At 39.2% G+C, this 27,956-nt stretch overlaps 1 protein-coding gene across 1 annotated transcript in view; it reads right to left on the minus strand.

Moving 5' to 3' along the window:
• LOC109486787 (protein SERAC1-like) overlaps nucleotides 1-10,460 on the minus strand; it is a 31,931-nt gene extending 21,471 nt beyond the window's left edge. The window contains exons 1-5 of the mRNA XM_019790677.1: nucleotides 10,065-10,460; nucleotides 9,507-9,540; nucleotides 8,753-8,898; nucleotides 3,140-3,229; nucleotides 2,603-2,761 (exon numbers count right to left, since the gene is read on the minus strand). Coding sequence (XP_019646236.1) covers nucleotides 2,603-2,761; nucleotides 3,140-3,229; nucleotides 8,753-8,898; nucleotides 9,507-9,540; nucleotides 10,065-10,152 — 517 coding nt within the window. The 5' untranslated portion in view covers nucleotides 10,153-10,460. The remainder of the gene's footprint in view (nucleotides 1-2,602; nucleotides 2,762-3,139; nucleotides 3,230-8,752; nucleotides 8,899-9,506; nucleotides 9,541-10,064) is intronic.
• Between the last annotated feature and the right edge of the window lie 17,496 nt (nucleotides 10,461-27,956).

A 27,956-nucleotide genomic window follows, 5' to 3' on the forward strand; every position in this document is an offset into this window, starting at 1 on the left:
CGCTTGCATCAGCTTTGGAGTTCCCAAAGGATGTCATCCATTTAATGAAATCAACATGGCCTAAGTTTTAAAAAATGCAATTTATACTCCCCATGGCGTCATTTTGTGAGCCAACCTTTGAAGACATGACACCATCAGATTAACTTATGCCCCAATTCTGCGCCAACAAAAAAAAAACCTGAGTGTTTCACAATAAGATTTAACACTGCAGGACCTACGCACTGTAATGTGCCTAGATGAATCCCAGCGCCATGCCATAACCATAAATTCTAAAGTGGAAGAGCTGAAATCCCCCAGTATATACACACGCACTCTACCAAATCTCACCTTCTGCAATGGGATGGTAATCAGTACATTCAATATAGCCGACTAAGATAAATGTTTCAAGTAAAAATGTTCCAGTCCTGTACATTGAATTCAACACGTTCTTGTATCTTACTCTTACCACATTGAGTATTAATGAAAAGTAATGACAACCAAGGTAGACACTTACTGTTACTGTTTAATTCTTAAATTGGCTTTATTCCTAAAGATTTAAATAGGGGTAACAGACTACAAAGCAACAATATTTGTGACCAACTTACACCTGTTTTGGGTGGAGAGGGGGTGGTAAGAAAAATTCTGGAGTCTGGATCATGTGACCTGGCTAGACCAATCAGGGTGCGGTTGTCGAGCGCCTGTGCAACTGCCCGGTAATCCGAATCTGTCAGAAATGTGAAGGGAATAAATGTCAACAGATGAACAAGTCATGACTTTCTTTAAAAGGTTTTCCACTAGGACAGATTGAATATATTTTTTAGCAGGTATAAAAGAAGAGCACAATATAACAGCCCTATACCTAGAGTTGGTAAGTACAGATTGTGCTTTAGGACATCACATTCACTACAAGAAATCTAGTAGATTTCAGATTTCCGGGAAGTATTTTGGGGATTTCTTGACCTTCAAGTTCACCCCATTTCTGGTGTCTGTCCTTTTGATCTCCTGTCATTCTGCCTGTCAATCTTACCTCCTGACCCATGTATAGTCAATCTACAACAAATAACAGACACAGTTACCCACAGCTGCAAGCCACAATAGTTGCGTACAGGAAGTAACAAGGTATATCTCCAGTCTTTAAACTTGTTTCTCTAACATGCTCGAGATGTGGCATTTCATAATGGCACATGGCACTCTTGACCTCATGGTGCAAGTACAATCTGCATGCTTTTTAGGAAGATTAGAGAAACAGTCATTTTGACCAAAAATATAGGCTCTTCAAAGAACCCCTTCATTGATGTGATTCCTGTGATCTTTCCGGAAACCTGGAAAGCCAGATAAATGGATCTGCCACATCTTGTTGTACAATAGTGCTGAACAGAAGGTGCCTGGATTGCGTGAGTAATGTATGGATCTACCAGATTACACCTGCACCATCACCTCACTTACACAGAATGGCAGCATCAGCAGTTACAGTGTCTGCACATGGACATGTCCTCAGGGTGCCAGAAGAGGAGTCAACTTTTTAATACCATGGCAAAGGGCAACCAGAACAAATCAGAGATTTTAGACTTCCCGGATTCAAGTACACAAACATCCAGGAAGTGTTTTCATGAATCCCTTTGGGCCTGCATGGGGGGGTCCTGACAACGCTTTATGCTAAATTTTGAGAGTAGGGTTACGCATTACGCTGAATTCAAGAAGCCTCCCCATTATGCTTTACAATAAATTTTGGGTAGTTACAACGTATTACATAGAATTACAACGGCGAATTACGCTCTACGCAAAATGTGCCAATTACGCTCTATGTTGAATTAGAGCGGTCTGTCTACGCTCTACGTAAGACAGACCGCCATGCAATTACTGGTAGGACAGACAAACCCACAACTCAGCCAGCCAAAACAATACTTCTGTACTAGAAATAATGACTAAGGACAAGTTACCACTCTCACAGAAAATGTTAACTACAGGCCTACATCTTAGCTGAAACAGATGTACACTTTCAGACAATGTCATGTGCATGTGGCTGTCGTGACTCAGTTCCAATCTATTTGCTTTGCCAAAAGTGCACACTCAGGTCAATGACCTGTTCTTGGGTAACCTTGACAGTTATTCCAGTCTTGGTGTAGGAGGTTTGTAGATTCATTGCACTTATCTGTGGGGTCAGAGGTTCATGTGTGCACAGTGTTTGTATAACTACTCTGGCCTTGGTACTGCCTCTATTTTTTGCTTCACCTTTGCCAGAGGTCTTCCCAAGGGAAAACAATGTGCTGAACATGGTCATCCTAAGAGCTGCTCTGATTAGATCACTAAAAACCTAATAGGATGTGTGGGCTTGGGTGGCGTAACGGCAGAGCACTCGGCTCCGAACCAATAGGTCCCAAGTTTGAATCCAGGAGAGCCATGCAACCAATTTTATGCACTTGAGAAAGGCACTTTACACGACTTTCCTCACTTATCTCAGGTGAAAATGAGCACTGTCTATCATCCTCTGCGTTGGTGGTGGCATAAAAATAAGATTAAAAAAAAATTGAGTGTGCTGTCACCATGTCTTGTGTTAAATGCTGGGATAACAAAAATGTAGCTATGCCAGAAAAAACAAACACTTAAGTCCAGTAAAACCCACCGCTCCAGTGCTTGATGGATGCTAATTTCTCCACCCCCTCCAGCCTGGTGGCTCGGTGTTCGGACTGGGCGGCCTTCAGGAATCTCCAGGGATCATCTGGCCTCTGATGCATCCTGGGACGTGCCAGGGGGGAGGGCACCCAGTCCAACCAGCTGGTCACTAAAGACAAGGCAAAAACTTAGTTAGATCAACAGGTTTTGTAACATTGCCATTTTTCTTATTTACTAGTATGCCCCCTTGGTTGCTGCCATTTGGGTAAGACAGAAATCAGCATAGCATCTGCAAAAAGTGTGTAATCAAGGAAGTTTAAAAGGAGACCTTTTGGTTGAATACAGTTACTGTAGTACATACAAAGTGAAGGGGGAAATGGTATAACCACAGACTGACAGGGTGAATTGGAGGTCCAAATGGTCTCACTACCGACTAGCAGGAGTGAGGTCTTAGGTGTAAAATCTTCTCTTTCTTATATAATAAAAGAGCATGAATAGAACACCTTTTCTGGGATCAGAAGAGCCCAGAATATTGTGCCGTACTTACAAATACTGTTGCTGACTTGAGGATTTGGGAATGGAATGCTGGGCATCTTTGCAGATAGTTCGCCATCTTCCACCTTCAAGTTGGCAAAATCTGTAAGGAAAGAAGCAAACATTTTCAATAGGAGGAGGACCTACTGCTAACGTCTGGGAATCTGCATGATAGCGCATAGTTTAACCTGAATGTACCAGATAGCCTAGTTTCTGGTAGAAGTTTGGGACATTTGCCAATGTTGCTCTTGATCTAGCTCTCAAGAAATTAGATTTGGGAAAGATCTGGATCCAGACTCACAAATTCATTTTACGTTTAAACATGTATTGAAAAACTGTAATATTTCTACACTTTGTTCTAAAGTATATTAACCAAATATATTATAATCAAATCAAATCTTAATCACTCATTTACAAAAAAAAATGACATGACCATTAACAAAACTCCACTAGAAAATGAACATGTTACCCTGTAGCTCAGTAGTAAACCTGTCAGATATTACATTCTAATTTTTGTTACACAACACTGTGAATTCTAGTGTGGAAGGGGAAGGGGGCAACATACTATTAATAGAAAGCAATACTGACTAATAAGACAGTTTTTATTTTTTTCATCAAGTAAATTAAGTACAAGTTAGGAGATCTGATATCAATTCTATTTCTGTTTGCTCTTGAACTTACATGTACCTCTGTTACATCATGCACCATGCTATTTTAGGCAGACTAATCTAACTCTTCAGTTCAATTCCCTCCAACGAATTTGTCAGTAAGAAAGTTTCAGACTGAATGACAAACAAGCACTTGAACCACTGCCAACGTTAGGTGAATTTCCAAGTAAAGACACTTCTGTGAGATATTGTGAGCTATTTTGAATTCACTGTTAAGTGTAACTAGCACACTCTAATTCAACACGAATTGCTTTGATTCTATATGTAGCACGTTAATTATCATCCCAATTTCATCGGTAAGCATTTTATTGACAAATTCTTTGTATCATGTAGTTGAATGCTAAATTGTCAAAATGTCCCAAGTCGTGTTAGTGTTTGCTGCCTAGATTTGCCAGACACCCTTTCAATAAAAGCCAATAAACTCATTTGCAAAACCTTTTGCAAGAACACTTTTACCATTAAGCATTGCATGTGCAGATCCTCACGTTTAACTCAACTAAAGTGCTTACTAGTAGTCACCGAGATTTTGGCTAGCATTCAGCTGCCTTCTATAGAGTACACTGAGGAATGAGCTTCTTGCTGTAGGAATTAACTGAGGCTGAATTTGCCTTCTGATGAAGCCATTCACAAATATAAAGGCTACATGTACACCAATGCTTGAATACAAAACCTATCAAACAAAGTGCTAATTTTTTTTATTCCAACATTTATCACATATATGACATGGTGACGGCACACTCAAGTTTTTATAACTTATTTTCTAATTAAGTTGCAAGTGCAAATTAATGGTAAAAACTGAAGAATGAAGTCCCTAATGATCTCAGGTGGTAATTACATAAATTAGACTAGGAGCACTAATGATAATGACCATTGATGAAAAGCATCCATCAAAGAGAGGATATATATATGCATGGTGTCTTTTGAAGCTTTTGAATAATTTGTATCAAGAATATTTCAGGTAGGAAATAAATGGCTCATAATAAAAGCAACAACCACTCACTAAAACAATTTTTTATTAACCTTTCAAGATCCTTTTTTTCCCAGTAATGCAATCATAATTCATGGAATTAAGTCACAGAAAACACCTGCAGCCTTCCAGGAAAAAGGTCTTAATGTTAATCCTTTTCACAGTAAGAGGATAATGGCCTGGCTATGACATATGCAGCAGTCCGATTCTGTAAATTTATCTACTTTTTGAGGTGGTTTTATTTTATTTGGTGGTACATGTAGGAGGAAAAAGTGAGGTTTTCACTGTCTTTTGCTGTTGAATTACAATTCTGTAGTACAAATACTACAAAATCATACAAGGATGACATATATCCGGTGTTATATCATACCCGGGCCGCGATAACGTTCGATAACGGGTTCCGGACCGGGCCGTGCGTTACGGTACGGCCCGGTCCGGAACCCGTTATCGAACGCTTCCATGGCTTCCATAAAACAATTCGAACGCGTTTCGCCCTAACCGCGTGTGCCCCTTTCGAAAATTTGAATACAGAATCCGGACGTTGGAACTGATGTTGTTGCATTTGAGGGTTTAGGGGCACCAACTTTTGGCTCATATTGCATTGAAAGGCGCGTTTTCTTGGGTGGGTATGATATAAATAAAATACAACACGGTGTATTCCGCATCGCCCTCGGTCCCGGCCCTCCCGCGAGTCGGATCGCCCTCCGGCCTGCGGCCCGCGGTCGGGCCGATACCTCGGGCGATACGGAATACCACGTGTTGTATTCTATATTTATTTATTTGAAGTTACTGCACAATAAATGCAATGATAAGACCATCGTGAAAGTTACTAGATTTACAGTATACCTTAGTTGAAGACCTATAAGTATAACCAGGTGTTCAAACACTGAAGTACATTTAAGGACAAAATTCTAAAATTGCTTGGAAATAGCAAGGAGGTTAACTTGAAAGTGTCACCCTTCATTTCACTTTAAACTTTAAAGAGGTTGTTACATTTTTATATCATTTTCCCAGCTCTTTCCTTTAAATAAGATTCATATACATGTAATTGACATTGACATACATGACAATATCAATGTGTTTTCATTGTCAAAGGCTCAATTTGATTTGTCCCTGGAGCAGATAATGAATGCCATTAGTCTTCATTAATATTTCTAATGAAGCCATCAGGTGGCAAATGCAAGCTGCATTAGTTGCTACTCCTCATTGGGCATTCCATAATGACAATCTTGCAATGTTGACGTCACACTTTAGAGATTGACCACATGACAAGTCTCACTGGGTCAGTCTGCTGAGGACGAGTGTTAGACCGGAGTGACTGGTCAAAAGCTCTAGGTGAGAACAATTTTATTGACATGCTTGCACATATGAAAATGTCATAAATTATTGGATCCCTTCCGCCAAAATCTAAAATAAAAAACGTACATTGTCAACTGTACATGTACTTAGATTAGAAATACTGTTGTATTTCCTTGAACTGGAGGTGTATGCACAGGAGTGATACAGGAACTGAAAGCCCAAATGTGTATCTGATCTAAGGCCACAGCAAGTAATTTGTTATGGATGACATCAGCGTGCACATTAATTTTTGCCTGACTTTGGAAAACAAAGCCATTTTGTTGTCTTCTGACAGTGGTCAACATGTCGATAATGGGCAAAGATGTCTGTTGCCATGCCGGACCGTGGATGGCAGATAGCTATGAAGAGAGGAGACAAGAAAAGATTCTGATTTAATGTTCTGTTTCTTACTTTGATGCAGTGATGTATGATATATCGATGCTGGCTGTGTACATGTGATGTTCCCACTGAATCAAAACCATTTGTACAATGATTGAGTCAAAATTTTAAAATGTAGGAACCTTGTTTTTTTTTGGCCCATCTTGTTTTTTTTCGCCCACTCACATTAGATTTGGAGTCTGTGGAGGATGTCATCCATAAAATTTACTTGCTGTGGCCTATATTTTTGATGGAGTCAGCTACAAGCTTCTGACAACCAAGCCAACAGGAAACAGTTTCCTGTTGTTGTTTTTACTTAGTTAATCCTTATCTTTATGTCCTACCTGGACCGCGATTACGTTTGATACGGGTGTTCCGGCCCGTGTGATAACTAGCGGTACGGCCCGGAGGTTCTTAACGCGTGCGGCCCGGGCCTTCCAAATGTCCCACAGAACGATTTGAACGTGTTTCGCCCTAACCGCTTGCACCGCTTTCGAAAATTCGAACACAAAATTCGGACATTGGAATTGATGTTGTTGCATTGTTTGGGTTTAGGGACACCAAATGTTCGCCTATTTTGCATTAAAAGGCGTGTTTTCTTGGGTGGGTATGACATAAATAAAATACAACACGGTGTATTTCGCATCACCCTCGGTCCCAGCCCTCCCGCGGATCAGATCTCCCTCCGGCCTTCGGCCGTCGGGCGATCCGACGCGCGGTCGGGCTGGTACCTCGGGCGATACGGAATACCCCGTGTTGTATTCTATATTTACCCATCTGCGCTATTTCTGGCCTCCAATGTTTTAATTATCTTGTCACCCGTCTTTCCCAACCAGCCCCAAGTGTCACTCCTGTTTGTCTGACATGTACATAATGAAATAAACAGCAGGTTTGAACAGATGGGAAGAGTACTGTCTGCCGAAAGCCCCTAACTACCATTGCTGGAAAACTTCATTTTCTCTCGATTTGTATGTAGTTCAGTTTTAAAATGTTGGCATTAGTGTCAGTTTTCAAAGTAAGACATAATTGTCAGACGTAAATTGCCAGCAATTTGGGACTTGAAGATGGGGCTATGTTTAGGGCAGATTTTGTCATGTTATTTCCAGTCTTTTCAGCTACCTGAGAGAGAATCATCATATACCAGATGTGACATTTCCTGTACTAAGAGAGTGTAAATTGCTGTAATTTCTATTGTGACGGGGTCCAATTATGGCCAGCATCACAAGACACTTGCAAGTTCAACTTTCTACATATACATGTACAACACCATGAAAAGACTCTTCTGAGCCATTATGAATAATCATTGGACAAGAACTGTCAGTGAGTCGCCATCTGTTAAAGCCTAATGATTTCAACACACCCAATTGTTCAAGACTGATTGTATTTGATGTAAGCCAGGAGGTTCAATCATTGATATCCTCAATGATCTAAGGCCTTGTCACGAATTTGGTCCACATTTCTGGGATGAATCTAATTTTCAATAACATCCCAGGGATTGCACACATACGTCAAGTACGCTTCTGGTACCATAGTACGAGTAACAGGACGGGTGCCTCATGGCTGAGTTACGCAGCAAGCAAAAGGCTGGATTAAAAAAAAAAGATTGAATTTTTGAACCTTCTCTATTGACACAGATTTGGTACCAGATGCTAAACAGACAACATCTTCCAGTAGTGACAGAACAAACGTACAGGAGAGTGAGGTTAAGCCACTGGAGTCAAGGTCGTATCCCTTTATAAGTTTGCCTTGCTGATTATCATACTGTCAAGTGCAGTGCACTCCTGGTTAGTTGGATCATGGCCAGAACATCTGAAATTCTAAGCCTCTTCAATGACTGATGTTCCCACAGACTGTACCCAGGTGGAGATAAGGGTTGTGGTGGGAAACATGCCATTACCTCAATTTATTCCGAGTTTTTTTTTTTTAGTGTGCGTGTGTTTGTCTGCTTGTAGTTATTTGAATATTCGAATGCAGTAGAGTAACAGGAAAGAGATGGGGGAAATAGCATAACCATATACTGTCAAGGTGGAACTGGAGGTCAAAATGTTCTCACTGCAGGCTGGGAGGATGTGAGGTTAGAACTCAAATTGGAGGTCAAAATAGTGTCCTTGATGGCTGACAGGAAATGACAGTAGAATATGCACAGAATCAGCAATACATGTACATTCACAGCAATTAATACTAGTAAAAGATATTTGCTTCAGATAGGTCTTTCCCAAGATTCAACCACTTCGATTTTGACTTCAAGGATGATAGAAGAAAAAAAAATATTAACCTTTTGTGTGTTCTTGTGCTTCAGTTGGCAGTGAGGTAGTTGGGTAGATGTAGGAGGAACTTGGTCTGTTCTCATTGTTTACAGCATTGGTCCGGTGTCTAAAAGCATCTCTCAAACTGTAGACTTGGCTTGAAATAAATGCCCCGCTGATAGCAAAGTAAAGAAAGATTAAGTATAAAAACTGTAACATTTGCTTGAGCATGACTTATAGATTAATCATTATCTACATACACCTTGCATTACTTAGTAATATCCGGTTTACAAGTGCTAATCAAACCCTATATGTAACAACGTATCAATCCCAATTCTAAATTTGGTGTTAGAAATACTAAAGGACAATGTAGTAATTGCAGGCTCACAATTGTAGACAGTGCTTTGACCAAGTGTAAATGTCTTTTAATCACCTTAATTTCTGCTGACAATTTCTGTTCAATATTGGCTTACCAATACCATATTTTAAAAAAATATTTTGTGGCCAATCAGATTCATAACTTTGGCCCTTGTGGCAAATAACAAGTTCCATATGGGTTATTTAATTGCTTTGCGTGTTAAGTGCTAATGGCGATTTCTAAATGAAATGCCTTTTCTGTTGCAATTCAATCTGCTCCCAAGCATCATTAGTCATGAGCTTCAAGAGGATTTTGAGGATCAATCAATCAATCAATCAATCAGTCAATCAATCAATCAATCTGTTTTTCTCTATCTGTTTTCAACATCCATTAATCATACAATAATTTACAAGAGATATACATACCCAAGAACTAGCGATGTCCAAGCTGCAATCTTTGCTAAAAGTAGAAAAAAAAGTCAACACAATTTCTGCACTGTAATTTTTAATCAAATGTTCATTTTCAATTTGTGACCTGAGATCCAGAAGCTATTAAATTACATAATATAATTATGACAATACTGTACATGCAAATGGCAATTCTAAATCTGTTGCATGTAGACACGTGTTTGGTGAGAGACATATGACTTCAAACTGGCAAATAATGACAAGGTTATGAAAGTTACATGGTGACAAGCATTAAACGTCGCTCTATTGTTCCTAAAACACCCGCCAACTTTCACTGGCACTTAGGACACTGCAATTTTTATGGGAATATTGAAATTACATACATATAGTATACACATATAGTAGTGATACTGACCGATATGAAATAGTGGTACATGTATATTATCATTCTTCACACCTGCATAACAACTACATGTAGTATTATTTTTATCTGTCCTGTATATAAATTATTAGTGCAGCTGCAGCAGACGACGTTTTAGTGACATTCTGACAGCAGCAAGTTTCAATGGTACTTACTGATTCTCCAAGCGGTGTTTATCCTTGAATCTTCTCCAGAACTCTTGGTGCAGAGTTCGCGAAGAAATGCAAATCGTTGGCTATACATTCGCGTTTATTCTAAGTTACATAGAGATTTCAATGATTTCAAAACAAACTGCCTATAGAGATCTTTACAGTCTCCAAGTTATCCGAACGAGGAAAGTAGTCAGCACTCAAGGAAATACGACTTGATAGGTTTCCGTATTTACCCTGATGCTACAAATAAACATCACGTATGCCTTAAAACACAAATTGTTGATCTATACAATTGTTAAAGCGTCTAGATTTGGGGGAAAATGCCTTCGGACTGTTCCAAAATATATGAACGCCGCCATCTTGACTCTGGAATGACCTCTAGAGCAGCCAATCAAACGTCATGTTCCATTTGTACGAAGGTACGCGATTTAGTGAAATGGTCTCTGATTGGCAGATTTTTAAGGGCATGCTGGGTGACAAAATGGCGGCATTTTGGTGTGGATTTAACTTTTCTTCCTAGGAAAAAAGGTATTTTTTCCGTTTATCTGCCGCTTTTGTAACGATTGGTTTCACTTTCACCATTCGGAGTATTTACCAGTATTTATCCCAAATTAATAGCGTGCAATTTTGGAGTAAAAGGCATCGATCTCATTTTTCTGTGGGGAACAAAATGGTTGATCTTTTCCATGTAGTTTACACAGGTTTTGATTGATGAACCCTGAGCTTCGCGTTCGGTCCTGAGCTACAGTGGAACGTCTTTGGCACTTTCAGGTTCGGCTGTGTGCCCACCCAATATTTGTCTTGTCGTGTGGCGAAATTCGAGCCATTATTTGTTTCCATTGTTGCGAGCAGGCCGTAGATAGAGAGGTACGCTGTGGGGCGCAGGTATAGCGGACCTAAAGCCGCACCAAAACACTGCAAGGCCGCGACTGAACGCACGGCCTCACGTTACGTCACGTCAGATGTTGAGCAGGCCGCTATAAACGCTCTCCGGCGCTCTTTCCTCGCTCATTATGGCATTAATATTCAGTGGAAGAGAGTGTCACGCAGTCCCGACCACTGTTATCCATGAACCGGCGTGCTTGTTTTCATGCCATGGCTCCATCGCTTTGATTTCTGCCCAATTTGAGCCCCGATTTCTTTATATATTGGATCGTTCGTTCCCCTACTCGCATATTTCACAGCCATCACAATTTTCCACCCATAGGAATATTGCACGGAGGGAGCGCGACCCCGAAGGAGGAACAGGAACGGGTGTGCCCGCCGGCTGGCTGCAGGATCCTACCTGCCAAGGATAGCCCGTACATTCGGCTTCAATCTGAACCGATCTGGTTGTATCTTTGCAGCGCTAGAGACTGTCCCCCCTGATTGGAATGGAACATGGAGCCTAAGAAAACCAAGGATCTAAAGGAAGCCTTTCTACGCAGCAGGACTATAGATGCAGAGCTTAACGAAGAGAGGAAGAAAAACAACGCGAGGTGCAACTGCTTACACTAGGTAAGATTGCCAGCTGCTGCGGGGGAAAGCTGCTGTTTGGGTTTAATTATCTCTTGATGGCCGACACAGGAAGGAGATGCAAAGTATAATCATCTATTGTTGGAACACGCCTAAATGTACCGCAATTAGATGGCGATCTCGGTTAAAAATACAGGTAAATTGGCTCGGCATCCATGTCTATGGTCATGTGCCCTGCATTAAAATGTGCGGGTGATTTTTTTCCCCTTGCCGCGGGTGTTATATATTGTTAAGAGATGGTTTAGGGATGCCATACTGCCACATAAACACAAGATATTCTCCCACAGGAAGACTGACTCTTGTTTTGGTGATCAGTCAGGCGTACACAAAAGTGACAAAAGGAAAACAGATCCTCTTGTCCATTCATGTTATCGTTAACATTGGGCCTGTCACAAACCTCATTAGTATAATTAATTACCCCGGCCCAGAACCGTCTAGCCACAGTGTGGATTGTGAATGTTGAAGGAATCACCTCCCATTGAAGTGTATATGTTTTTTCTGGTTACAGTTTCTATTGTTTACATTGCAGCCCTCCATAACAATCAGGCCAGCAGATGTAAGGAAATCGCCAGGTGACAATAACCGTGTTTCCTGGCTACGCCCATTCATGTGTGACTGCTTGTTGACAATCATTCTCAATATGTTTGCATGTTTGAGGTCATTGTGGCCACTCCACGCAGGCGAGATATACATTGTATTTTTATTTAGTTTTGAAGGCATCAAAAGGGGAATTTTTATAGAAGGTTGACCCTGGAATTACGATATCTGGCATCAACATGCATGAGTGATCAAATCATATATTGAAGTGCATGTCACAGATTTGTATTATTAAAAGAAAGAGATTTCCTGCACATATTGACCGTTGTTAGGCCACAGTAATTTAATTTATTGGTTCTTGAATTTTACAAAATAATTCTTGATTGGCTTTAACAATATCAACATAGAAACTGACTCTAAGTCTAAGAGAAAAGTCTGTACCTTGGTAGTTGGTACACACAGTTCAGCAGAAAACATAGTCATTAGTCAGGTGACAGTTTTCTGCCTGCCTGCTGTTTTCATAATACACATGTATCCTGTTGCTGAGATTTTACATACAATGGTTCAAGAACCGAGGAATTGTATTGGTGTAGCCTAATGTGGCCTACCAGGTGACCCTTGGTGGGAAGGGATTACTTTGGACACTTTGGTGACATTGTAATAAGATACTAAACAAGTATTTAGTACCCATGTTGCCATCATGTTTGACCCTGCCCCCCCTAGCCTTTAAAGTCAGACCACCCAGTTTTGTAGGTGTACTGTCATGTAATAAGATTAAGTATGGATGGAACCTCTTTCCTGGGATATCATATTTTATTTTAAACCCATCCACCAAGAGGTTGCTTGTCCCCTAGGCCATCTTTTTTTTCTTGTTACCTCCGGATACTGAGGTATTGGGTGTGTTTGTCTGTGTGTTTGCTTGTGTTCATACAAATGTAGGTACAAATGTGTTTAAATGCAGTGGAGTGTCAGGGGAATTTAGTTACCACAGATTGACCTTAATGTCAAGTTGGAAAGCAGTAATGGCTGATAGGCTGGGGGAAGAGATGGCTCTACCCTTGCAGGTCATCCACTGACTACCGGTAGGGCTTGATGATCACAAGGATCTGTCCAATGTCGTCCCTGGAAACATACATACTATAGAGATGACAGTTGAATATTTTGTATGATTTTACTGTGTTCTTATAAAGAGAGAAATGCTTTATATAAAATATTTTTTCTTTGATGAAAACCGTCATATTAATGAATCACCTATAGTATTAGTAAGAATTTGTAGATACCAAATAATCTCAAAATCCTTTCGTGCACACAAAGCTTTCAAAGAGTCAGTAATACTCAGATGCTTTTTCCCTTACAGGTGTCACTAGCAATTTATAACAAGGCATTATTTTTCTCCATCCACTCCACTGCTTTTCCCTTACACCCCCTTTCCACTTGAGGCTGTGTTAAGCAACCAGGGATACCAATTTGATTTTGAGCGAAAAATAATTTGGTCATGTAACGGATTTCATAGATAAAGAACACATTTTTGTACATTTTGTATGTCTTGTTGCCTCAAAAACCACACTTTTATTACATGCAGTTATAACACCAAGGATCGCACACATCCAATTTTGGTCACTCAACATTCAGTGATCACTGTAGTGTGAAAAGGGATCCTAACAGGTGTCACAAGTGATTTTTAACGAGGTCTTATTTTTGTCCATCCACTGTAACAGCTGTGAAGTAATGTCCTTATTGACAATCCACTTCAATACAGTGTCTGTACTTACATGCGCCTGAAAAAAAAACATCAGAATATGAACCTGCTAAAATTCAACATGGTGCTATTGTTGATGCAAAAGAGCTGATATGAGTTACTTAATTAGATTTTGTGGGCTATGAAAGATGCAATAGAATTTCAAAGAGGCTGTAACCGTAAGGTTTGTGATAACGTTTTGTTGATGCTAGTATTCTAATATTTTCTATACTTGTGTGCACCCAATATTTTTCCTGTGCACCTAAATTTTCCCTAAATAATTCCCCCAAGTTAGTAGATTTTGAGCCCCGTATACATGTACTTGAGTAATTTAAAGCAAACAGTAAATGTTCAAATAAATAATGCCTAATTAAATTGGACATATATATACAGACAGTTGTGGCGAACTAACTTTGTATGCTCCACCTCTACGGAGGATGAATGATGATGATGATGATGATATATATATATTTCTATATAATTTTGGTATAACACCATATGTTCCTGACCTGAATATTTGAAGCGTATTCTGAAAATTTAGAGTGTATTCCAAATATTCTGGTCCATTTCTGTTCTCCTTTGAATGTCAGATCAGAATGTTTCAAATGCTGTAAGAATGCCATAAGAATGAGACAGAGTACCATCTAATTGAGAATTCTTTAGATTAGATATTCGCAGTTTGCATTCTAGAAATTTTCACAGCACTTCAAGTATTTGTGCCCATTTCTGAATATCCTTGCCCTATAGTCCAACAGCATTCAAAACATCTGAGGTAGAACTGAAATGAAAAATTCAAATATCAAGGAGTAAATAAAGTAAAAAAAAATCATCAGGGACCTTAATAAAAGTTGTTAAAAATATTTACTGTAAAAAGGTCTTACAGCGGTCATTTAGTAGTCACATCTGTTTGTACTTTTGTGGTGTAGTGTTTATACACCCCATGCCAAGATAACTAAAGCCTTAATTTGGATTTAGACAATGTTTAGTCGACCAGGACTCTTGGAACTTGTTCCTTAGGGGCAAAACACCCCATAGGAGGTTGAACGTGGTTTCATATGGCTGTACTCAAAACCAGATTGTCTGTATTTTATTGGCAAACAACCAATGTCAGACACTGAACTTCCGAAGATGTCCTATGAATATGTACATCCACATGTCTGGAACTTTTTCCTACAAACCCTGCAGGCCCCTTATGCCACAGCTATATCAACTACTAGTAATAGGGGTCAAAGTCATTACTTATCCTACCCTAAGCTAATATTTATAGTATTTTACGAAATACATGATGGTGTTGACACAGTATAGTTCTCATGTATTTGGTGAGCTGGATCTCTTTTTCCAAGAACAAGATGATGAAAGCAAGCCTACATATGCTACCAATGATATCCTATGTTCATGAGATTAGAAAAGTGGCTCGCTGTTACTGAGCTGTGATGTAAATATGATAAAACTTCCACATTTGTCCCAATATACTAGTACATTGTGTGACAACTTTGAATGATTCCATTCTTCATGAACTTGAGAGATTAAAAAACTGTAGGCTATCCTCTGCTGTTGACTTGAACAAGAAATCAGGGATTTCAGACTTTTTGAAAGTATTTTGGATTTTCATAACCTTCAGTTCACCCCTTTCTTGAGCCTGTCCTTTTGATGTGTCATTCTGGCTGTCAATCTCTCCCACCCATGTGCTGTCAACCTACGCTGTCAAATGCTGTCTGCAAACAGATACGCAAACCCGCAGTTCAGCCACCCAAAACAATACTTCCGTACAATAGATATGTATATGTTAAAATATGTCTAACTGTTGAGAAACCCTTACTCTGTACCTCATGATTTGCTAGACAGAGAATGAACTTCAAGGCAGTCTCATGATTAATGCCCAGAGGCGATCCTACAAATAACGAGAGGAAAATGTCGTAAACCACTAGTTCATGCAATTAAGTGTTGCGTTCAAAAGTGGTAGATTTACTGGTAGTGTCTGGTTTCCAGTCAGCCCAGAATTTCCAGTGAAATATGTATCTATGCCAATTTCTGGGGGATAACATGCCATTTACAATATAATTACTAGTACTAGTAGTACATGTACTAGAAGGAAATAAAATAAAATACTCTTTAAGTCGTGAAACCTTCGCAGAGATTTTATTTCAAAGGAGGAAAAGGGAGGTTTTCAGTGTTTTAAATTTGCTTTTGAAACAATTCTGTAGTACAGTAGTCATACAACTTAAAGGAATTTAATTCGCTGTGGAGAAAAAAAAATGCAAAAATAAAACCAGTGCAAAAATTTCACATTTTACGTTTATCATCTTGATTTCCTGATGAGGTTTATCCAAAGGCAAATGCACTTCCTAATTGCCTTATCCAGGATGTGCTGTACTTTGGGTAGACAGGCCGACCATTTCCTCTGGGAGTCAACATTTATCCAGCTCAAATAAAGCCACCAAGAGATTAGCGTAGTAAGGTATTTAAGGCACTTGACCCTAATCTGCATGTATATCTAACCAGGAGGACTTCTATTTTGTGACGCATTTTTTATTTAGTTAATGATTTTGTGAACATTCTTAGAGAATAGGTCGTTAAAAAATATAAATCTGGTGCCAAATAGCTACTTTTCGTACCTTTGATTTTGCGCTGGGTTTTTTTCCCTGTCCTCTAACTAAGCACAAACCCACAACTCAGTCACCCAAAACAATACTTGAATACCAGGAAGTACTAAAAAACCACTGGAGCATTTTTTTTTATTTTCAGTCAGGATTGCTATTACCTCCATGAAAAATGGAGGTATTGTTTTTGGTCTGTCTGTATGTTTGTGTATGTCTCTCTCTCTCTCTCTCTGTGTGTGTGTGTGTGTGTGTGTGTGTGTGTGTGTGTGTGTGTGTGTGTGTTTGTAGTCATCATAACTTCAGAACATCTTTATGGATTGTGATGATATTTGTTATATAGGTCGTAGGAAGACAAAGGACAAGGTCAAACATGGGCCTCCTGGTGGCTGATCTTGGTACTGCAGCAGAACTTCGGTTTTTTAAAAATCTCTTGAGTGAACATGCTATGGTCTTGACTTTTTGGTGACAGATCTAGATAGCATTTCCTGTCAGGAAAAAACATTTACAAAACTCTACATATTTCATGGAGGCATGATGTCTCTGAATTCTTGTTGCTTCTGGTCACATTATGTTCCTGAAAAGATCTGAGAATCCAGAAGTTTAACTTCTTGCTTCATCGAAGGGCTGGCTTCCAATTGTGCTTGCCAAGAAGGAGTCTGACATTGGCCTTGGAGTCGGCCTGGTTGAAAGCATGGCATACCCAGATTACCCACCCAACAATACACCCAATTTAACTAACAGCCCTGACTCTCAACCTAATCTGTCTGTGGGCCACGTCAGGGACTGTCACATGACAATGTCTGTATGTGAACATGAAAGCTATGCCGCTCTGTCAGGGTGTGGCAAATTATGTATCGACTCATTGTTATGTGCACATAGCATGGGCTTACAGGTGTTTTCTTTCACTAATCCAAGTCTTGTACTTGTAATCAAAATATCATATTGTACATTAAAGAGTTAATCTCTTAGCTTCCTGGCTGGATTTTTGGTGATTTGCCAAGGACTTTGTGTCAAGAATATCCTGTATTCTTGTATCAAGAATATCCTGTAACAGTAACCTTACACAAATATTTACTGGTGCCTGCCCAGTAAAAAAAATTGTTGCACAGCTCTAAATTGGGTGCGCAAAAGTGCACAATTTTGCACCCAATAGTTTGAGCCCTTCTTTTATATGTCCCTGTCTTTCTGATGATCTGTAATTGATCTGTATATACCTGTACAGAAAGCATGTGCAATATAATAATACTATTATGGCAACATTAGCACAGTTGATCTTTGGTATCCTTCAATGTCCAGTGGGTTTTGATGAATCCTGTTTAAATTTACAGTTGCCCTACAGGCAAACATGGGATGCTATTTTTAACATAATGTGTTGGGTAACCATTGCTAGTGTGACAGGTGAACAATAATTCACTTGAACTTCTGTAGACTTTTAACATAATTTATTGCTTATTTCGATGATCATGATAACCTATAAGTTAATGTTTTATTGGTGGACTTTAAGTGACCCTCTAATATTTACTTCTTGCTCTCAAAATCTTTTGTACGATAGAATTAAATCAGTGACATAGGAAAAGTAGCAAGTACTGTACATTATGCAGAAATATTGTGTTCGGTGTGTGTATGTTTGCTTAATGTGTGTCCATATAGGTATTTGAATGCAGTGGACTGGCAGGGATGGAGGGGGAAATTTGGTAACTGTAGATTGACAGGAAGATCCACCCATACAGTTATTGCATTAGTCACATTGGGTAAATGCAGTGTACTACCCACTTAGGGCTTGTCACAACAAGTTTCACGCAAACCCAGTGCGCCGCTTTCGAACACCAAATTCGTATCTTGGAATTGACGCTGTTACACTTTTATTTAGATACACCAAATTTTGGCGCATTTGGCATTGAAATGTCTGTTTTCTAATTCTCGGGTGGGTATGACATAAACAAAGTACTACTCGGTGTATTCCGCATCACCCTTGGTCCCAGCCCTCCCACGGATCGGATCTCCCTCCAGCCTTCGACCGTCGGGCGATCCAACCTGCGGTCAGGCTGGTACCTTATGATGATTTCTTGTTTCCTGTCTACTTTTTTCTCATCATGATTATGACTGCACAGTTCTCTGAATGGAAAATGAATTGAATGCCATCTAGATAGATATCCACAATTGTGACCAAACAAGTATAATTTGTCATTTTCTTCATTTCAACCACTCAGTATATTAATAGACCAAAGGTAATAAAATCAGGAATGACTAAGACCATCGAATTCACCACAAAATCTTATTATCCTTCCAGCAGTGTAATAGCCATACATCTGATCATCCAACAGATTTCCTGTCATTAATTTTTCATGAAGGTTTCATTGTTAAAACGTATTATAATATAGATATAGATGTGGTAAAGAGCATTAGATATATAGTCCATTGGTACCGTATGTGTGCATGGTGGACCATGGAATTAAGCGCAGTGTTACAGGATATAGATATTGTCAATTGCAACACACTTTAGTGCTTGATGGTCCTTGATTGTTTTGGGTGGCTGAGCGGTGGGTTTGTGTGTTTGTTTATCCAGACAGAGTAGGTTGACAGCACATGGGTCAAGAAGATTGACAAGCAGAATGGCACATAGTCAAAAGGTCAGACAGGAAATGGGGTGAATGGTGAAGATGAAGGTCTTGTTAGCTATAGCATTTCAGATTCATGCTCTGAAAAGAGGTAATAAAGTAATGGTAATTAGTTTTTGCTGACAATCTATTCTATTTCATGTTCTGTGCCCAAATGTTTTTTTCTGTGCAACTAAATTTCAAACCCTGCTCTTTCTACATGTATGGTCCCTGATGATCTAGGGATATACTAATCCCAAACTAATGTTGTATGCATCATACCCATTGAATGTTTTATGTAAGTTGTTTTTGTATTACATACCAAGTACAAGATACTTTAAAGACTTTTTGTTGATAATTACAATACCAAGATGAATTATTGGGGGAGGGAAGGGTTGTTTAAAATTTTTTTCATGTCAGTAATTTTTCACAGCATTGAAGAGGTCAAGTACAAAAGGCTAATGCTAAACCTGTGTGTGGAATATCAAAGACATCACCACAGCAAGGGGTCTGGCATCTTTCCCAAGAAAATTAAAAAATTCATAATCCCCACAATTTCCTGCATTTGAGGGACAGATATTGTGAAATAAAATTGTCCTCTGTGATATTCATTTAGAAACGTTTTTTTTATAACATTTGGCTTTAGAATTAAGCTGTCTACACCTTAATTCTAATGTTAAATGTGACTCTGTTTTTAGATAATACAACTTAATTCTACAGCTATGCACACGCAATATTGGAAAGTGGTAATGTCCCCCTTTGGGTATCCTCAGAACGCCAACTTTTTACCTCACATTTGTAAAAGCTCTGAACAGTGGAAGGTCAAGACCTCCTTCTGTAGCAGCCCCCTGATTGGTTGGTCGCTTCGCTCCCTTGCCATCACCATTCTGCTAAGTAAAATAAGATCCTGGCTAGAGCCCTACTTGTCTAGCCTGGTGATATTTTCAATATTTCCTTTTTAAGCCAGCCAACCTCTAGGCAAGAGAGCAATCTCTCGCCCTGCTGCCTCTGACACCGGGCTCTACACGTCTAGACTGAGATTGCCAGCAATATTTATTACGGCGCTGACACGGTCTGAATTTCAAATGAAAGCAGAAGTGATATCGATAACTTACCACTGTGCTGACAAGACGACATATCGGCCTGACGTTCGCTGCAAATCTGTGCACTATATTTATCTCCGAGCTGTCTGTGAATATCAAATTTCACAGTTGGCAGTGACTGCTTTGGTATATTTTTCAGTAATTGTTATTGACTGATTTGAATTTCAAAGATCTAGCAGGGATGACACTTGACTCTTTACTGCTGTGGATGATGGAATTTTACCAAGTTATTGTGCTGCTGACTAAAAATAGGAGAAGTTGTCAGATATAACTGATAGGTAATTTTTGAACAGACTTCATTATCCATTGCAGTATTGCAGTGACACGAAAAGGAATGAATTTCACACTCTTCTAATGTTACAGTAACACATTGCAGAGGTAAATGTGATATTTGGTCCATAGACATATGGCAGGATTGAGTTTTCGATGAATACTTGATACTCTGATTCTGGTTACAGTTTCTCAAAATAGATGACATAGCATCTTAAGGTTACCCATAGCAAACTTCAAAATACACACACACACACATATATATATATATATATATATATATATCAGCATTCTGTTGTTTTTTTCAATAAAATTTATCAAGCAAAATGGAGGGGCAAAACTGCAAGTGCATTCTTGCCCTCTCACTCATATTGTCATAGAATTGTCAGTTAAATTGTATTGTGTGATACCTTAATTTTTTCCTGCAATTTCAATGGTTTTCTTAAAGTTTAAACTTTTGGTGGCTACATTTTACTTTTTGACAAAGTCAAAATTTTGCATTTATAAATCATTTTTTCTTTTCATTATTGTAAATTTTCTCGCTGAATCTATCGCTGAATCAGTCTATGCATTCTCCCCGGCCCCTGGCTCCCATGATACATCATGTCAGGAAACTGAACTTTGAAGACAGGAAAGGAGATACTAAGTAACCTTTTCTGGTACCTTTGACCTAACTTCGTGTCTGACATGCCTAGCATGTGGAAATAACTATATATATATATATATATATATAATTATATATAATAACTATATGGAAGAACAAGCAAACACACAAACAGATACTGAACACAAAACCTCCAAATATGGACGTAATTAAGTGCATTTCAGTCGAACCTAATTCTTTTGGGCAGAAGCCCATGCCAGTGACTTCACTGACCAGGTTGGGATGTTTAGCTTGCACATTGTTGGAGGTTTACATGAGTCAAGTGGCCTATAGATCTACAACACTGGCGAGAAAACCTTGAACAGCTGGCATCTGGCTCAGGAAACATTCCATATATGTCAAGTCAGCAACAAGTATAGAGGGTCCACTACGTCAGGAAGCAATAAATGTTTTTGCTCTGTGGGTACCATATGGAACCACATTTCTGCAAGATACCAGGGCTCTTACTTGATGAAACTCAGTTCAAATGTTGTTAGATAGGTATAAAGGTCAGGGAATAAACCCTAGCAAAAAATTGCTGACCCTACCCTTTATTGGGGGGACGGGTCTGACCTGACTGGCAAGAGCATAAAATTTTCAATTTGACATCTGAATTTCCAAACCTCTGAAACATTATTGCATTTTCAAAAGCAATAAATCATTTGAAATACGTGTCCTTTCACCAAAAATAAGTATTTGGAGACAGCGCAGGTCCTCATAAATTTCAGATAAACTGTTTAATTTTTGTTGGATAATACTTTAGCCAAAATCTTTCAAAAAATCCCTACCAATACAGACTCTTTTTTTCAGGACTGAAATTGGAAACGCAATATTTCTTTCCCTAGGCTTTATGTACAGCAGCACTAAGGGATGTATACTTAAAACTATTTTAAGGTTCAGGTACTGCACCTGAACTTTGACCCAACCTAGTCAAAATGGCAATTTGTACCGGTGAAAAATGCTAATAATTGCATATATACTCTGACCCATATCTTCCCACAGCATTGCTGCCGCGGCCAGGTTGGGTTTACATACGCCTGAAGGCATCACCTTGGTGACAAGTCCCTGGATCGCTTCCAATTTAACCATTTCCTAGAATTTGAAAGCATAGGTCTGTAAAAATCCACTTTTCAGTTGCTATAATGGTAGAGCCATCATCGCTAGTATGGCCTTGAGAGTAAAGGATTACATGTACCAGCACTTAAGGCATAAAAAACAATACAGGGTTTAAAATACTGGGTGCATATATGCATTTTTGTGCACCCAAATTTGAGCACCTAGATATTTGTGTGGGTTACATCAGAGCTCAAACAAGTTCGAAATTTTTCTCGCCAGCTTAGGTACATGATCGGATCTGGGAGTGAAGTGACATAGACACAACGCGAGAAAGGGTCAGGAGGCATGTTCTCCCGGAAATTAGGATTTTGAAGCCTTCAAAATCACTATTTTCCATGATGGTCCTTCGGTTTTTATATTTCTACCCAAGAATTTTGTCACTTTTGTCAGTCAAGGATGAGGGATTGGTGTAGAATTTTCTCCTCCAAACACCACAAAGTTCCTTCTAGACATATTAGGCCATTCCATCTAGATGTGGAATAGAGCGTAAAAGACTTTTTTGCCAGCACATACATGTAAGCACTAAGGGTGTATTAGAAACAATGCCATGGTTAGATGTACTGGTTCTAAAGCTGAATTTTCTTTGTCATCATATGCCATGTTGTAAGGCCACACCGACTTAATTTTATGGATGACATCCGCGTGCGCATTGATTTCCGGCTGTTCTCAAAAAAAAAAAAAAAAAGACATGTCCTTCGAGGTTCTGGCCTGGCTCTAGGCCTGGGTAGTCCATGGTAGTTAGCAACTATACGGAGCTGGTGGTAACTCTGGAGGACGGCACTCAGGCTGCCGAATCTCCACGAACTCAAGAACTCAGTAAATTGCATACTTTCAGTGCCAATTCATAAATGCCGCAAAAAGCCAGCATATGCCGGCTTGTCGTATACGTCGCTATGTACTGCCGTAAATTCACAACGCCAGCTTTGTATTCCTGTGGTTTAGTAGCATAATTTTTTATTTTTGGCTGGAATTTTGTTTTTACTCACCCGCGCGCACTAGTTTGGAGGTCTTCAGAGGATGTCATCCATAGAATTAAGGTGGTGTGGCCTAACTAGAGCACATGCTCTGGCGTCTGATTGGTTAAATGATTTGAAGAATGATCTGGCTGTACTGGACAACCTACGGTAACCAAGGTGATGACATTTGGCGGCCCTTATAGTAATTGCACATAAGAGCTCCTACATACCCGGCAATGACTGCAAGGCTGGCCAAAAATAGCAGTCCTACCGGTCTGGCTATAAACAGGGAGCAGAAGATGGCTACTGAGGGGGTTTGGTGATGTGCTGTTTTGCAGAGTCATTCCTGCATTACTCCGCATGTAGACCCTTAAAAAAAACAGTCTTGGACCCAGAATTATATCTTTAGGTCAATAATAAATTTCCTAGCATCCATCGATATCCCACCTGATGTAAAAGGATTTGAGATGAAAATTTGTTTATTACTGACAGCATTAGTAAGGACAATGACGGCATCTAGGTGATAGGTCAGACATATATGCTGTTTAGCCTGAGTACTACTGTCAGAATAATGAGAGTCGTTTCGTCATTATATCGAATTGTAATGTCTGACCTACAGTTGACTGGTTTTTTTTTCAGAACTGATGCATATGTTATCTATTCTCAAGTCAAAGAGTATGAAGATATTCACCTCAGATTTTAGATTTTGAAGTAATAAAACAAAAGTAGTCGAGTCATAAACTAACTAAATGTATGTGGTTTAATACTTACAAACTAAATGTATATCCTACCATACAATTAGAGGGCTTTACTCAATCTTCCTATATGGTCCTTTTGTCTTTATTAACCATTATCATGAAATAATTGACCACTTCTGCTTGGTGGTTGCTCTAGTCCTCTAGGGCCCATTACATCAATGGATAATACTTCCTGGACAACTTTTACCCAATCAGATCATTAGGTATTTCTCAGAAACAACAAGTTGTAACAGATACTTCTGGGTATGGAAGTATTGTTCTGGGTGGGTTTGTGGGTTTGCATGTCCAGCAGAGACGGTTACACTTACAGGGAGAGTGGGTGGATATTTTGTTACAGTTGATTGACAGGGAGGTGACCCAATATTTGGGTGGGAGTAAGTGGGCAGTACATGGAGGAATTCAGGTTATTTGTGCACTGTGGATAATACCTGATTAAGATACATCATACAATTACAAGCCTGCCACAGTTCAAATACCTTTACAAAAACCCAAAGCTTCCCAGAGGTCTGTGAACTTGAAGGTCACGTAAGCCCAAAATACTTTTGGGAAGTCTGAAACACATGTGTATCTGATTTCTTATTCTGTTAGGCAGATACTGTTTGTGAATCAAGAAATTAAACAGTCTAACTTTGCTGATCTGAATGATATACTACAAGAGTGATAAATACTAGATATGTGGCTTTTCACATCAGGATACGGTCAGGTCACAACAGATAAATGCACATCCCTGTCACACAGACTGACACAGTCATAAAAGGATCCCTTAAAATGGAGGTTTAAGTGACCGGCACTCAGCAGGCCCTGATGTGGTATGTATGGGTCAGGTAAGACAGAATACAAACAAAAATTACAAAGGAAAGAACCAGGCAGTATTTAGGGAGGTGTGTAACTAAAGGTTGGTTGAGAATATTGTTGTAAATCAACATATGGGGTGCTTTTGATCCTGACCGTACTTATGTTCATAGATGGATTTGCGTCACATAAAATGACTTCAAAGCAAAACAAGAACAAAGAAATATTATCAAACCCTTTGATTGAAAAATATTTTCCACGTACTATGTACCAATATCTTATGTGGCAAAATCTGCTTTCCATATGTAGTATAAATCAGAACTCTGTGACCACTGTACTACAGAATTGTTTAAGATACAAAATTAATTTGAAACACTGTAAAAACCTCCTTTTCCCAGCAATATAAAACTGCAGCAAAATAGAATAAATTTATGCCAGTCTATATGAAATTCAGAGGGGACATTAAGTGTTGATGAAAAATTAGCGAATTTTCATGAAATACTAAAAGAAAACCTTAAAATTTGAACATTTTGGGAGAGGTGCTAGGATGTTGAGAAGGGGAGCACCCATGATCCATTGCTTGGGGAGAGCCCTGCTTGAAAAGTATCAGAAGGTTGACCCCTCTGAATATGCAAAATTACCTCAAAGACATCCTGCCAGACACCCTGTCACGAATCTTGATAGGAATATGTAAGTTACTAGAAGTCATTGATTTTCAAAGAGGGTACGAGAGGATTATCATTATGGATGGTCGTGACGTAAAGCGGACCACGCAAATCGCGTAGGCGCACGTGAATCACGTAGAGTCCAGGAGATTCGTACACATCACACTGGGCTCAAAATACTGGGTACATGTGCACCTTAGTGCACCAAAATATGTACCTATAGCATATTCTTAAATTCTAAGTGTCAGAAAAATAATAAAATAATTGTAGCAGTTCTTTTCTGTAGAAATGAAACACAGTTTTTGCTAACATTCTACTTATTTTATTTTATATGGTGCACCTAAAATATTTCTGTGCACCCAAATTTTTTTCGTTTGGGTGTTTTAGTGCACCTATTCCCCAAAAAAGAATTTCGAGTCCTGCATCAATACACATCAATGTCATTTCTGCACCACAAGTCTTTGTGTGTCACATAATCTCTCACTGATGGGCCATACACTTTGAAGTTAGATGATCTGACAAGATATTCTCAATCACAGAACAACCAATAGGAGCTCAAGATTCTTTATCACTTTGACAATCAGTCCAATAGAAGCTCAGTATTCTCTGTCACTACCCTGGTACATGTATATGGAAGGGAAGCTGGAAGCATGATGTGGATTAGTACTAATAGTAGTGTTTTGAAATACAATATAGACCGATGATCTGTCATGCCACAGTTTGCTGTGTTGGTGATGTATTATTAATATTGATCCCCTGCTTTCTGGAAATATGTCAGGTGAAGATAGATGGTGGGTCGGTCATGCAGCTGCAGTGAGATGTGAGAGTGAATACGTCTGTCTTGGTGAATGACTCCATAGTCCATGCCCAAGTCTCATTCGTCAAAGAAGCCCCATAATCCTTCATTACACCCATACCAATTAAATTGTCTTTGTCTCCTACATGTATCTGACTAACAGAGGATTTGCAATTTTTTTCCCATTCCAAAACCTCCAATCAGTGAACAAGAGTACATGATTAGTTTGTTTGTTGTTTGCTAAATAAGGTAGAAAACATTCTTTGCAGGCAGTTCTTTGCAGTGGAATTTCCTCATATAATCCTACATGTACCTGCAATGTATGTATTGAGAACAAATGTTATAATGAGTTACTTTTTTTCAAAAGTTACATGCGCTGCTTGCTCTATTGTTGGGGACACTGACAGGAAGTTAGGTCAAAGGTCCCAGTTAAGGTTATTACATTTCCCGCAAAGGTAGCAGGTTGTTATTCTTGATCAAATATAGGCAGAACACGTCTTCAAATGTGAGTACAGGCTATTAGTTTGTAAACATGAAAAATGAAGGGTACACCGAGACACTCAGTTCTTCCTCAAACAGTCCTTTGTATTGTGTATGCCCTGATCCGCTACAGTCGATGAAGTAAGCTTTAAAAGAAGATCCCCTCTGATTTATTCTCAGCAGCTTCACAGAACCCTGCAAGCTCATTACATTTCCTCGCCTAGGCAGCTTGAAAATTAATTGCCAATCTCGGTATGACTTCAGAGGGAAGGACCAGTACTTTTCTAAGCCTTTATTTTACAAGTTCTTACTGTCAGAGGGAGCTTATTAGTCAGGCAGGCTGCTAGGAGCACGGTTTTTGTCAGGCTAATGGTTTTACAATGTATTAACTTCAAAGAGTCGTAATTGAAAGACACTTCAGGACATTTCCGGCACAGTTGTGTCCTTTATGAATATTGATGCTGATACATGGTTTTCTGGTGTTGTACCAGCAGGATTTTAGTAGTGAAATGGTATTCTCTAACCTCTCACCACATTTATTGATTATATATTATATTAGTACATGTAGTTCAAGACATGGGAAAGCAATGTCACCTTTTTTTTACTCATTACCAGTAAGTTTGAATTATCATAATTAGTCTTTCATAACATCTGTCACCAAAAACATTGAAATACAAGATTCTGTCAGTTCCACAGAATTCAAGAATTTTTTTTTTACAAGAAATCAGGGATTTGAAACCTCTGGGATACAAACCTTGTGAAAAATAAGCCCTAAGTGTGTCCCCCAGTGTGTGTGTGGGTGGGCCACTTATAAATTACAAGTAGACTGCCAACTTGACCTGAAGTTCAATGATTCTTTCACTGATTCACTGTTGTAACATGATTCAGTAGGAAAGAACACCATTTGTACATGTAGAATGGTATCTGTCCTTGGTGCTGAAATGGTTATCGTGAAAGCACCAAGGAGAAATATGCACAGAGAGCTTAGACTGTGCTTCACTGTCAGGGACTGATTGGGCCTCCTGCCCACAAGCTTGTGGCAGGCTAAGTCTAAAACATTTCTTCATCGCTTAGGCCTCAACAATTTGATTTGTCGGTTCTAATTTGTTTGCATGAAATCAATGAAGCAGGTAAGAATACAGGCCTAGGCATCCTGTGATAGTCCCAAATTAAGAGCTTAAAGTCAACATACTAGCTATAGGCTAGTTGAAGCAATGAATTTTGATACCTAAATCAAATAACTGCATTGATAAATGGAAAATCTGTACTGACTTAGTCTAGGAAGACAAGAACTTTCTTCAACTTTTGGTGCCGAAATATGAGCATTTT

Source organism: Branchiostoma belcheri, unplaced genomic scaffold (genome assembly GCF_001625305.1).
Source record: "Branchiostoma belcheri isolate BF01 breed outbred unplaced genomic scaffold, Haploidv18h27 scaffold83, whole genome shotgun sequence".
NCBI lineage: Eukaryota > Metazoa > Chordata > Leptocardii > Amphioxiformes > Branchiostomatidae > Branchiostoma > Branchiostoma belcheri.